General features: G+C 35.9%; 1 protein-coding gene across 4 annotated transcripts; it reads left to right on the forward strand.

Moving 5' to 3' along the window:
• Positions 1-8,532: 8,532 nt before the first annotated feature.
• fam219ab (family with sequence similarity 219 member Ab) lies at positions 8,533-14,325 on the forward strand. 4 transcript variants are annotated; one of them, XM_059550906.1, is made up of 6 exons: positions 8,533-8,810; positions 10,957-11,059; positions 11,201-11,303; positions 11,403-11,483; positions 11,564-11,639; positions 12,571-14,325. In XM_059550906.1, exons 1-6 carry the CDS (start codon positions 8,754-8,756, stop codon positions 12,727-12,729), a joined length of 579 nt encoding a protein of 192 aa, XP_059406889.1. In that variant the 5' UTR covers positions 8,533-8,753; the 3' UTR covers positions 12,730-14,325. The 4 variants fall into 4 exon arrangements, with proteins under 4 accessions (XP_059406889.1, XP_059406891.1, XP_059406890.1 ...); XM_059550908.1 differs by having other exon boundaries at positions 11,564-11,618; XM_059550907.1 differs by having other exon boundaries at positions 10,960-11,059.
• Positions 14,326-14,929: the final 604 nt, after the last annotated feature.

Below are 14,929 nucleotides of genomic sequence, written 5' to 3' on the forward strand. Positions count from 1 at the left end.
AGAGCCTGACATTCTGAGGGTGAAGCCTCTCTCTCTCTCTCTCTGAAGCATCTCACTCTATCTCTGCTTTCCGTACTCCTATTGGCTCCATGGAGACTCCTGATGGCTCCTGACTTGTTAGTGGTAAACCATAAAAAAACATTTAATAGCTGCTCTAAACTGCATTCTTCAGCACAAATGAATTTAATACTGTATTATGTCTTTAAAGGAGCACCCAAGCATTTTTATGGTTCTTACTCATGTCATAATAAAAAAAAAAAATATATATATATACTTATATAAAATCTTCAACAATACCATAGATATACATCACCCAAAAAAACTTAGATTAGTTCTCCAAAAGTATGATTTTTCAGTCTTATTTCTCAGCTTTTATTTACTTGGTCCTCCATATAGCCCGTGGTCCTAAACTGGGGTTCAGGACCCGTTCAATAAACTTACAAGAGGCCTTTGAAAAAAGCTTTTTAAATCAATACTTTTACTTTTACTAAAAATAATAACTTAAGCGCTATTTGCACTCTATACATTAACTCATCTGGAACACGACACCAAGAAAACATTTTTTTTTTTAATGAATTTTGGGTGTTTTCCTTCTTTTAAAATAATTACTGTTGTCAATCCATTTTTACTTTCTTCATTAACCATATAAATACTTATTTGAATCAACAACGCTAGTAGTAGCTACATGGCTGTATAGAGTTATAGTCTGTCTATGGGGACTTTGAATTGATTTGATTGGAATAGTTAGTTGCATCTTTTAACTTGAACTATACACAGGCACATTTGTAAAGCTGATATAAATGTATTTTTTTTAAAGCAGTTGTCTTTCAGACACTGTGGCACAGACTGCGCCTGCCCTCCAGACAGTGCAGGAACATTCACGTCGTCTGCGACGCACGTGATGTTATTGGTTTACAGAGTTTAACGTTTGTTTTCGTTCTCAGGACAACACAACGACAACCACGCCTACAGTCACTGACTGCGGGGAGGCTCACTGAGTTCTAGGTTCCGAATAACGCCACAACATCTGCATATTAGCTACACTCGTAAAGTAAATATTACGTAAGCAAATGTCACTGGTGAGATCTCTCAGTAGCTGACGCAAATCAACCTGATTCATTGGATGCTGAACGCGCGCAGTCACGGACCCGTCTGTATCTGCAGTGTCTCGCGAAAACTTTTTGATCCGACTGCACATCTGACCTCAACTTGATTCATATAACCGGTCGGCATCAGAAGTGCTTGGAAATATGTAAGTTCACTTTTCAAAAGCAGTATCGCCATAACAGCAGAGTTTACGCTCGGGATGAAATGAAAGATTCCAGCTTGACGCGAGGCGGCTCGCATCGTATTGTTTTGAACGGAGAGCACCATCATCACATCTTATAAACAGGCAAGTTCATCGTTTTATAGTGTTTATTGCTTAAATATGATGTAAAGACTTAGTTAACCATTTTCTCATTCAGTTGAATGTAGTCTTGTCTGCTGTATTTAGTATTCAGCATATGTGTGGGACAGACAAGTGTTTCATTGTTCCCCTCATATTTCATTTAGGGGGGTAGGGCTGTTTTTCTCAAGGACTAGTAGAGTACTTCAACTAGTTGTTTTGAAATATGTCCTATTTCTGAACAGAAAAACAACAATAATGTAAACTATTTACTTTAATTACCATATTCTAGCACAATTTGAGTAGACCTATGTAATACATTTATATAGATCAGATGCTCAAAGATATCTTGGCCTTGTGAACATATGAATGTTGTTTCATCTGGAACAAATGCACAGGCATATATAAATTCTGCCCACTATAAAAAATATGTTCCATGTATCTTTCTTTCTTTGCATTTCAAAGCAAACTGACAAAACCTTTTGTATTTGTGAGTGGTTTTATTTGAGCTGTTTATGTTAACTTTTCTCCTCTCTCACAACTGTCATCAATAAACTCATCAATAAAACTCAACATCCATCTATTCTCCACACTGCCTTTTCTATGCGGGGTTGCAGGGAAAATGAGAAATGTACTTTGTTATTCTTTATTTATAGCCCTATATTAAAAAACAAAGTAAAATAAGAAATTGAGTAGCTTGGTTTAACTGCAGTATACATGTAAATCAAAGTGCAGTTTACATTTTCAGACCTATATATAACACCAGTTGGACCCTTTTCCCAAGATGAGAGCTGAGATCTTACATTATGTCCTCTGATTTGCAAAGAGTTTTTATAGAAGCACTACTGTAGTATTAGGTCTGCATTATTCCGTGTGCTGTTACAAGATGATTGATGCAGGGAGGGTGTTTGTTTCTGGAGAGGGACTCAAAGCATATTGCTAGTAAAATGATATTGTAGCCTAAGTGCCCTCGTTAGTCCGAATCCTTGAAGACTGTATGAGGTACAGGTGTTCACTCCATTTAAAGTGTAATAAGACTTAAATTCTCCATTTTGTTTAGTAGAGTAACACTGGCCTAAACTTGCATTCTCATGTTGAGCAGAATATTTCTTTCTCAGCCAAAGAGATAGAAAGAATTTCACAGAGAGTATACAAGAGGCATTATTTTTCTCAAATTTTCGGTGCAATCTTGAGACTCATTTTTTTTCCTCATAACGTGAAACCTGAGCTCCCTACTGTGTCAGTGAGAGAGAGAGAGAGAGAGAGAGAGAGAGAGAGAGAGAGAGAGAGAGAGAGATTGATGCTCATCCATCTTACCCATGTGTTGTCTCACTTCAAGCTCGGCTCTTAACTTGAAGATGATGAGAGTGGAATCGCTCTGGATTGACCCTCTAACTGTAGTTTGAGCTCTGAAAAGAGAACTGACCTTATGATATAGAAAACAACTGGAGATAAGGTTAGAAACTGATTCACCATGATGAACAGTCTTGCTGTAGATACACGGATGTTAGGTAGAGGACAAACTCTCAAAATTGGTAAATCACTCTGGCTGCTACACATATCTTTTCTGAAAAATGTGTCTGTGAAAGGAAATGGGTTTTAGGGCATTTCCATCCTTCGTCAAATTTCTATTTAAAAATGTGCTTGGGAGCACTGCAGAATGTCAATGTTTTGTCACATCGTTATCATTAAAGCAAAGAAAGAAACTAAATACTATGACAAGTTTTCATTCAAATTGAAATGCTGACAATATCATTTATAATAAATATGTTGTATTCATTTAGAAAAGAATACAAATCATTTTCACTAGTGGTCTCATGACCTTTGGGTCCCACTCTATGTATATGCTTTCTTTAAAAGTGAGTAAATTAATGACCTTTAAATCTAAATAAATACACATTGTTGCATTAAGAAAATATTGTTGTATTTGTTTTTCAGGAATCATTCAGAGGTTTCCTTTTGGATCTGGCTCCATAAAAAAGACAGTCAGCCTTTGTAGAGATGCAAACCTTTGATCAGTAGATCACTCTTACTCACTGAAGGACCAGATGGTGTTGCTGGCTCTGTCAAGAATCATGAAAAATGGCAGCAGAAATGGAAGCATGGTAACTTATTGTGATGAACTGTGATTTTATGTGTCTTCCCTAGATTTGGACATCAGATTCTTGAGGTCAACTCGCCATGGAGACAGAACTAAGAGCTGGACTGTCCGCAGCTGCCATAGTGGCCATTGTGTGTAACTCAGTAGTAGCTGTGCTTATTCTCATTCTCTTCGTCATACTCTACAAAGCCTGCAAAATTCCCTCCTCTCCCGAGAGGGCCCCAGTGCTGGCAGAGACTCAAGAGCCACAGAGAACTGAACAAAAATACTTATTAACTGCAGCTTGAAATTGAAATAAATAAAACAAAATTAAAATGAATATATTCACAGGGGCTGCTGGAGGAACATTTTAATAGTCACCTTTAAAGATGGCCCTATGTAAATGTGAAATGCACATATAACGGACACGTTCTAAAATGAATTGGAAAATTTGGAAAATAAAATCATGGGCAGGACTATGGAATTTACCAAATGTTTTATTTATTTTCTTGATAAAGAGGATCACACTTCAGTAGCCTGTGATGTTTGTTCAGCAATAAATGTTGCTCATCAAACATCTAAAATATCTGATTCACTTGTGGTTTTACATTGTTGCATTTTGGTAGAATTCTCTTAGATGACTCTATGGCAAATCTGTCATAAATCACGCTATTGTCATTTGGTGCTAGACTCATATTTTTGTTAATGCAGAGCTTGTGTTTAGAAGAATGCAATGCATCTCACTATTTTAACATTTTATTCTAATAAAAAATAGAAGTAGAAAAAATGGAAACTCATTCATAATTTATTTTTGGTTGAGTTTGAAATTATTACCAAAGTTATAGATCATGCATATTGAAATAAATGGATGATGCATGAGATATATTCAAAACAAAGTCCATTTAACACCAGCTTTTCTTCTTTTTTTTAAGCTTGTATCTTGCACTAGCCTTGCACTTGTGTTTGTTGATGATTTGCAACTGGAGGATCATTACGTAAAGACACCAAAGCCTCTTATCTATTTTACCATGGTTGGACACAGTCCATCTGTTAGTCTATTTATTGCTCTTCATAGGACATGTGGTCACTTTGTGCTGGTCTTGTTCCTTGTTCTCATGCCCAACCTTAACTAACAAAAAGTTAATTTTTTTCCCCATGTGTGCTGCTGATCTCCAATTCAAGTTATAGCTCTCATCAAAGATACATAATTTACCAAGCAAACAAGGAAAGTTTTGTTTGAAGAAATAGAGTGGCAAAAGTAGGACATAGAGACTGTGAGGAAAGGGAAAATATTAAAGTGCAATTTGAGCATGTTTAAGGCATGTTGCCTATTGTTCATAGGTTAGTAGGGTGAAAAAAATGAACTCTACATACAGGTTTCGGCATGCATGTGTTAAGGAGGGTTTTCTATCCACTAAGACTCTACAGCATTACATCTCAGTCCTGATAGGATTATGAGACACTTCAGGAGGGCATAAGAGCTCAGCCATGTGAAAGGTTACTGGTAAAATTTACCATGATTATAACAAGCACAGCACACCAAGCGGTTTTTATTCTGTCACATTGTCAGAATAAAACATGGCAAAACATGGATGTGTAGCTTGTCAGTGAAACAATGCCCTCATAAGTGCACCTTTGGGTTTATGCACCTTTAAGAGTGTAAGACTGGAGCCGGACCGTCTGGACTGAGGGGCGACTTCTCTCTAAGAAACTAAAGGACTTTCCTGATAGTTAACATTTGAACACTCTCTTGAATACCCTCCATCATAAATAACGGTGCCATCGAAGATGCACCACACCTAGCAGTTCACACCTCACCATCACACTCCCTCCACTTAGTTTCACTCAGAATTGCCAATAGTATAATATTCTGCATTAATGCAAGTGATATTTACAGTCATGTTTGGTGTCTCAGGGCAACTGGTACAAGGGTCTCAACCTTAGAAAAGTAGATTAAAAGATACAGATCTTAAGAGTTAAGAGATAATTTGATTACTGTAATGGGAGTGCCCTTTTCCAGGGTCTTCCATGTAAATTACCTTCTGTTCCCATTGAGGTGTAAACTACCCTGGTCTGGGACCTGACCTTATCAAATTCCAATAGTTAGTTTCTGTCTTCATCTCGGGGGATGTTTGTCTTGGTCTGAGGTATTTAAAGGATTGCAGCAAAAGGATCAGGGCGATTCTGTAGCCAGAAAGCCCGTAGTGTGTTGTGTGTCTCTTCACTTCATACTATGTATTTTCTAAGGTCAGGTATGCATATTTTACTTTTAGATTCATCTTTGAGAATTTGATGTTTTGTATTGATATGATTTGACGTGTTTCAATTGGATATGTAATTGGCAGAATTCATATTTACCTGACTGATAATAAATTGTTACATTTGATTTTATTCTGGTTTACTCTGTAATTATTGACTCTAGTAGATTACGTTGAATCCTTGTTAGAGACATGAGCACCCAAATGAACAAGTTAATATAAACTAAAGAGTTTAACTAGAATAATCAAATGTCAGAAGAATTAGAAACAGACGTACAACCAATTTGCATTCCAACCTTAATTCGAGGTCATACTAAAATGGAGTCAGATTAAATAAATAATGGAGTCAGTTTTGAGTGTAACCTAAATTGAATAACTCTAAGCGCTGAAAGACCGAACACGCAGGAAACCTTCATCCAGCACCGGATACCTTCCTTGGGCCAAGTGCCTGGACCTTATAAGAGGTATCAAATAGTGTCAGTTTAACTGTTTGATATTTGTCTATAGATATATGTCTATAGTGCCTGTCAGCAACAGCCTATTTGGTGATAATCAAAGGTTAACAAATGTTTTTTTATATTTTTGTCCTTGGATATCTTCACTGTAAATAAATTGACATTACTGCAGATCCTATATAAAAGTAGAAGTTTAAATGCATGATTTACAATTAAAATTAAGTTGTTGCACTTAATATAATATGTAGTGTACAATAACTATTCATTATCTGTTCAAAACCATAACCTTTGGAAATGATGATCAGGTCTCAATGTTTTGTTTGCAATGCACACTTACTTGGCGAAACAGAAATAGAAATCTAATCAATTTTATAATGTAGTAGCTTTAATGTTATTTTTGTTGTTTTTTAACAAACATTCTCAATGTATTTTTAGGATTTCAACATGAAATTGTGTTGTTTTCTATCTGCAAATTGTCCTTCTTTCTGTTGTTACAGAAAAATTGTTTGATGGAAAAAACTGTAGCAATTACACATACATAGTAGCTTTAGAATTGATTTGCCCTGAGGGTATAGAATTACATAACAACATTATGGGCTACTGGAATAAAATCCAGATTACTAATAAACCATAATCTGCATTCCTATGTGAGGATGTCATGGTTGCATATATTTTGCTGAGGACCAATGAAACACACATACATTCCCCTCAGAATTAGAGAAGGTCTTTATTGTCCACTGACATGTATGAAAGCAAGCATCTATGTGTATATTTGTACATCTGACTACAAAGGTTACATAGGCTATGATTGAAGCAAACACTTAGGCTGAGATTTTTTTTTTTAATACAGAAAGTCTTATTACAGCTGTTTATATTGGGTTTCACATGGACTATTTGTATGGGTATAACCTCTTAACCCCTTAGAGAGGTTATCAAAGAGATCATAAAATCCAAATATGAACTCTCACAACACCAACCATTGCTCATTTTCTTTTTCCAGTATCGTGTTTAATGTTCTTATCTCAGTTATTGGATCTTTTACAATCAATTATCTCACAATTACAATCAATTATCTCATTTTGTATGCTCAATAACAATCAACTCCATCATCACATTTATCATAGTTTAAGTCAATCTAACTTAACCTATGCCTCCATTATTATATTGAATAACTGAAATATGAAACATTTGATAACACTGTTTTATATATTCAGGGATGCTTTTAAAACGTACTTTTAATCCTTCTGTGTGAAGATGCAACATTTACTGTCATTTTGTAATTTTACATGACTTGATGTTAGTCAGTGATATATATGTAGGCCTATATAATGCTGAGTCCGACATTAATGCCACACCGGAAAGATCCTTTTCATATTGCTCATAACCTTTCCCAGGCTGGTAATGTAATAATTTCTGAAATAATCTTCAGTAAAATAATGTTTGATTGTTTTTTATGGTTTGTTGCTTTGCGCCATCTACTGGCCAATACTTTTATTTCCACGATTATGTTCAGGGATATAATCGGAAAATACAGTTCAGCATTAAAAAAGAAGGGAATGTAAAGACTTTTATGGACATTACATAATACTGATTTTATTTATTTATTTATTTGATAGGTTTGTTAACGATTAAATTAATTTAATTTCTAGTCAGTGCTCGTTTAAAATTAGCCAGTTTATGTTGAGTTGGGATTAAACATAAATGTTAGAAAAGAGGAAAAAATAATTCATTTTGGAGTGCCTTTATCACTGGAAATTGTCATTTTTATGTAGGTTACCTTATTCTGAGAAAAACTAAAGAGGAGAACAAACCCCATCTAAAATGAGGGGGTGTCCTGACCTGAGAAACCTAGGGGAATTAAACAGGGCAGGACAACAGAAATGTAAAAAAAGAAAAGCAAAAAAGAAGAAGAGGAAGAAACCAAATATTAGCCTAGCTAACATTGCCTATTTATTATATTCTAACATTGTCTGTTTTTCAACTTGCTCCCATACAGGCCTTATAGGCAGTTTTATTAAGGTTCCTATCCAGAAGCTGTCCAGGGTCCTGAAGTCATTTACCCCGTGCTTGGTATTGGACAGGTGCATAAAGCACGGCCTCTTTCAGTACTGTAAACATGCAAATAGACACTGTTCCTCAAATCACGTCAATAAAACATCTTTGTTTGCATTCACTAGATTCCAATCCCTACCGCCGTCCCTGATCACAGGTTCGACATGGACTGCAGAAAACACCATCCCACACAAAATCTTGCCATCTCTAGGTTGGTTATACACACACCGAGATAACCCTGCACGATGTCTGTGTCTGATGCTAGTCTTGGGTGGAGCAGACATCGCTCGCATCGTCTCCAGACTCGTTTCTCCCGGAAGTGGGTGGTTAAGTCGCCACTCGGTCACTGCTGGCTAACGAGCGATCGCTGTGATGAAGGAGAGTCGGGGACATTCTTGGGGCTGACAAATATCCGACGACACAGCTGTGAAATTTCATTTTTTTAATCAATTAGTTGCGGTATACCCGCAGAAATCGACCACAAACGCTCACAAAAAAGGCTCATACACCCTGCCGCCAAGATGATGGAAGAAATTGACAGATTTCAAGTGCCGACCGAGGCAGAGATGCAGCCTTTTGTAAGTTAAACCAAACTGACTCTTTTAACAACCGATTAAATCCCAAATGTTTTCAGTATGTGGTTATAATAACGCTTTGATGAGAGAACGGTAGCTCAATATGAAGCAAAGACACATGGAGTAACGTTTTTCATTAGTCTCGTGTTGTGTCACCACAAACCGTTATTTTGTATTTTTTTATTGTTTTATAAAAATGGCAAATATCTTATATTACGTGAGATCGATGATGGCGCTTCTATGTCTGATGTATTTTTGCTAGCTAATGTGAGGATGCTACTATGATGCGGCGCACTGAGACTGTGTGTCTCCCTGCAACGAAAACAACATCTGCTTCGTTTTATTTTATAACTTCAAGCTCAGCTCAGCTTGTCCTTATATTTTCTTCGAACTACCTTCGTAACGCTGTCTGTAACGTTCTTTTGAAATACTGTTAGTATTATGTGATGTTTTACCAATCTAGCCTTAGACTGCTTCATCATGGAGAATACGTGCTAAGGTACCTGAATAATATCCAAACCCCTCCCGCTCCCACCCATGACAAATTCATCAATAATTCTCAGGAAAATAACCAGCTCTGCTCGAAGAGACATCTGGACGGCCCATATTTAAATCATGATCTGTACAGTAGCTGTAAGTGTACCTCTGGTTAGTTATAGCTCAGTGGCTCTCGTCTGTTTGTGCTTCAAGACCCAGATTTTACATTCTCCAACACAATACCCAAACAACTGTACTTCAGACTGGAAATTAAAATGATTTATATCAAATGCATAGGTCAAATAATATGCATATGTATGCATGCAACAGACTAAATAGTAAAATTCTAAAAGTAAAAAGTCAGTTCTGTCATGCTTTCTCTATTTACCACATAAAATGTATTATGGCTTGAAATCAACATATATTTAAAGGTTAAGTATGCAGTTTTTGCTTACCTGTCAAGAAGTAGGCCTAACTCTGCAATTGTGGCCTCTCTATTGAAACCATACTTTCAAAATCCTTCATCTGGTAAAAGAGCCACTTTGTTTTGGCTAGTCTATGAACTTTGGCTTGCACTTTCTGTAACCGAATCGTATCAGTCACGGTCTCACACTGGCTAAACACCCCCTGGCTCAGCCTGCTACAGTAACCACATCCCAAACTCTGGCTAATGGTTGAACTGGAAAGAGATCTGAATGTTTATAGGGTTAGTTCACCCAAAAATCAACATTTTGTCATTAGTTACTCACCATCATGTCGTTCCAAACCCGTAAGAACTTTGTTCATCTACCGAATACAAATTATGATATTTTTGATGGAATCTGAGAGCTCTCTGACCCTCCATAGACAGCAACAATATTACCACGTATTAGACTATTTTAGCGATGTCCTTGCTACGTTTCTGTGCGTTGATTGTGGGAATATCGTTGCTATCTATGGAGTGTCTGGGAGCTCTCAGTTTCCATCAAAAATATCTTAATTTGTGTTCCAAAGATAAACGAAGGTCTTGGAACAACATGAGGGTGAGTAATTAATGAGAGATTTTAATAAAAAAAAAAAAAAAAAAAATGTAATATAAAAACTAAATCTTTATTGTACCAATACCAATTATGGTAAAAAAATTTTTTTGGTTGTGACAGTGATTTGGTGTTTATTATATTATATTATATTATATTATATTATATTATATTATATTATATTATATTATATTATGTTATGTTATGTTATGTTATGTTATGTTATGTTATGTTATATTATATTAAATAATGAGTAATACAATATGTACCGTTTTTGTGCTCAGTGTAAAATCAGTATCAAAATGTGTTGCACTGAACCTATATTTTTTCATCCTATTTCCACTTTTAATAGATTTAGGTCTTTGAAATTTTTAAATGATTTGCCACAATTAATTCTTGGCCTGTTTATTATTTGAAGATGGCAAATCGCTCCCTTTGCTTTTGAAAATGTTGTGTTTCCTCTCACATCAATCCCAGGGTGTCATAATGAGCTGGGAGAAATCAAACAGTAGAAATCAAGTAAAGCTTTGTTCATCCACACTGATCAAAATGGACAGAGCAAGTCTCTTGTCAAGAAGAACAAACATCAAATAAAATTGACTTAACTGATAAAACTAGACTGCCTTGACACTTCTTTCTTTTCCCCCCTTTCCCAGCAGGATCCAGCATCATCGACTACATCAGAGGCAGACTCAGATACCAGGGAGAGTGAACCTGCCACCCTCAACTATAAACCTTCTCCTCTCCATATGAAGATAGGTGAGTTGTGGGATTGTTTATATCGCCGAATGCCAAAGCTATGCTTTTATTTAAAGCAATTTTGGCAATTGTGTTTTGCTTCTATTTGACATGATTCAAATATAAACATGTCTAATATTGTTTTTTGTTTGCACTGTAAAGACAAACAGAGAGAGTTGGTTAGGAAAGGATCACTGAAAAATGGCAATGCTGGAAGCCCTGTCAATCAGCAACCCAAGAAAAATAATGTGATGGCCAGAACAAGGTACAAACAAGAGAAAATGATCACAGCCTTCACTGTTTACAAAGTCTGTTTTATTTCATATTCATTGCAAAACCTATATCTATTTCTCTTACCATCCAGGCTAGTGGTTCCCAATAAAGGCTACTCTTCTTTAGACCAGAGTCCAGATGAGAAACCTTTAGTTGCTCTAGACACAGACAGGTATGCCCTTCACACATCCTTTACTGACTGATTTACTTCACCATTGGCCACAGGCCTCATTGTTTTCACTTGCCTTGCAGCGATGACGACTTTGACATGTCTAGATATTCCTCATCAGGATATTCGTCAGCCGAGGTGAGGTCTCTAAGGGAACAGGTACCTATAAACTCTGGTTAATGTCCTAAGCCCCATACCACAAGCTTCATGACAGTGGATATCCTTCTCAAATGTCACTCACAATCTTGTATGCTCAAAATTCCCTCTTTTGTTTTCCTTTAAAGGAATAGTGCACCCAAAACGAACATTTCTAAACATTAACTTGCCCTCAGGCCACCCAAGATGTGGATGAGTTTGTTTCTTCATCTGAGAAATTTAGCATTACATTATTTGCTTACTAATGAATCCTCTGCAGTGAACGGGTGCGATAAAAACATCACAAGTAATCCATTAAGATCTTGTGAATAGCTGCATGTTTTTAATACGCAAACTCATCATTAAGATGTTTTAATGTCAAACCATTGCTTCCAGCTAAAATACAAGTACTCTATCATTAATATTGCTTTGTATAGTGAAAAGTCATCTTGTCTGAAGCAGGAAAAAGTTTGAACACATCAGGCACCATTTGCAAGCAAAACTAATATATTTAAATAATGAATTTGTTTATTACAGACATGCAGCTTTTTACTTCACAAGACTTTAATTGGTGGACTGCATGTGATTATGATTTATTTTTTATTATTAGCCGTTTGGACTCAAGAGATGTAATGCTATAATCCGATGAAGAAACAAACTCATCTACATCTTGGATGGCCTAAGGATGAGTCAATTTTCAGCAAACTTTAATTTTGGGTGAATTATTTCTTTAAAGGTCACCATTGCTCATTTGTTATTGCTAATTATCTTCATGTTTTCGTTTGTGTCATTGATTCATTAAACCAATAAATGTCCCAATCAAGCTATTGAACCAACCCTGATGTCTTATTAATCTCTTAAATAACTGCTCCCAGGAGTATTGAATTCATTTATATGATTTAATTAGTGGCGGTTATACAGCCTGGCCTGACATGCTGTCCATTGCTTCCTGCAGCAGATAAACCAGGATCTGAACATCCAGCTACTGAAAGATGGCTACAGGCTGGATGAGATCCCTGATGATGAAGACCTGGACCTCATACCACCCAAATCCGTTAACTCAACTTGCATGTGCTGCCAAGCCACCTCCTCCACTGCTTGTCAAATCCAGTAAATCTGTCATCTTTTCTGCTCCCTGTGCTCCCTCTTTCTCTTTTCCTCCATCATTTCCTTTCATAACCTCAGATAAGACATCTAATCAATATTACAGAGGGAAATGTACAGTAAATGTTATGATGAACATGGTGTACAGGAAAATGTGAACACATACACACACACAAAACACATTACATGTGCTAATACACACATATAGACACATTTACACTTAACATATGATTATTAACATGACTATTATTGGTTGCTTCCTCCTATGGCAGGATTTGCTAATATGCTAGGAGAGTCTGCTCACTTTCACCTAGCTCCTAGCTGCATTGTGTTACACTGTACAAGTGAAAAGTAGAACAAACAAAGCATTCGGATGGCTTTAGTTGTGAATTAAAAACAACTTGATGTTACAGAGAGTTTGAAATAGCTTATCCACTGAATTCTCTGCTTTCATGTTGCACTCATTGCATTAACGTTGTCGTTATGGTAAGATTTGATTTCCGTATGGATCTGGTTGGATGTTTATTGTTTGTGGCTGCTGTTGAGGCTCTACTTGGATTCATTTCTGTTGAACATTTTGCATGTTGGTGCATTCGTACTGCAGAGCTAACAATAGCCTTGTCCGGCATGCACCTGGCCATCACACTTTTTGTTTACTCTTGATATCTCACATGTATTTAATTGAATCACGTTTGAAGCTACGCTGGATTTGAGATGCGATTGAGTCATGAACGAAAAGAAAAACAGCAACCCTTTTTTATTTGATTGGTCAAAGTCTAGATATCTGTTATTTTCACAGTAACCTCTCAACAGACCGCAGATGATAAAATCATTACATGAAGACCTTTCAGTCTCAGAAAGCAGTTTTTCAAAGGTCAGAAATCAGTGGGTATGATTTAATAACTGTTATGACATGACGTTTAATTTCTTGGATGGAATGTCCAAACATTTAAAATATTTAAATTTCTTGTAAGCGTTCTTATTGTTTTATTCTGGAAGATGTTCAGATTTCAAAGACTTGAAGGCACCAAAGAATGTTTATGTTCCTTGTTGGAATCTATGTCCATTTTAATTTAGCATTTTATATGCATACCACCGATCAGGATATATCACTGAATTTCATGAAAATGCTGTTTAAAAGCACTGTTGGTCTTTGGAACTAAACCTAGAATGTTATTGTTTCTAAATTGATCAAATTCCCGGCCTATCTTGACATTTATTATTGTTATTATTAATAATGATTCAAGCTCTCAATGATAAACCTGCACTGTTCATCTACACGACATCCTTTTACAGATTTTTCCCTTCCATTCAGCTTTGAAAGCCAAACACATTTTATGTGTTATCTTTACACTCTGCTGTCTTGATCAAGAAACATTTTTCATTCGAACTGCTCAAATTCACTTTTTAGTGCGTTCTAACTATGACTAAAATAGTGTAATGACCTGATGTATTCAATTCAAAGCGTAATCAAAGGTGAGCGTTTGTTGGACAAAAGCTGTGTTTTTATGTTATAAATATGTTAATTATGTGAGAAAGTCCATTTATGTATTAACAATGTTGTTATTGGTTTCAGTGATATCAATAAAAGCAGACCTGAATTACACCTTTCTTTGTTTTAATTAATCCTCTATATACATAATTTACAGGTTATGAAAGCAGTTGAATGTTGCATAAATGATACAGATGGAAAAGTACAGCGCATGTATGTACAATGGTAGTGGCTCAAGGTCTGTAAAACAGATATACACATCACAACACTTGCGTTCACACTATACAAAGTACTTTTATTACATTCTGCAATCTAAGAGTTCTTAAGCTCAAAACAAGGCACAGGTTGAGCATTTTTACAATTACTGTATGTTTCAAATAACCTGCTTCTTGAATTCATACTCACAATCTACTAAACATGGAACATCTGAACAATAAATTAGCACAGATACTATATGACAATAAAAGCCAAACATCTGTTGATCTGTTATCATAACATCAAATATAAAAATCTATACAATTGTTATTGAATAAAGAACCAATGCATTGATTGTTGATTCACTTGTAAAATTCAGTTTGTGCTTGTGTCTTTTAAAGCACAATGGCTGATCATTACGGTAGATCTAGATTCAAATTACACTAAGTATTTCAAGTAAACAGCTGAACAGTGGAAAGACTTCTGAAGTCTAGTGGGACTTATATGATAATGAAAAACCCAT

The sequence above is a fragment of the Carassius carassius genome, chromosome 5 (assembly GCF_963082965.1).
Source record: "Carassius carassius chromosome 5, fCarCar2.1, whole genome shotgun sequence".
NCBI classification, from domain to species: Eukaryota; Metazoa; Chordata; class Actinopteri; order Cypriniformes; family Cyprinidae; genus Carassius; species Carassius carassius.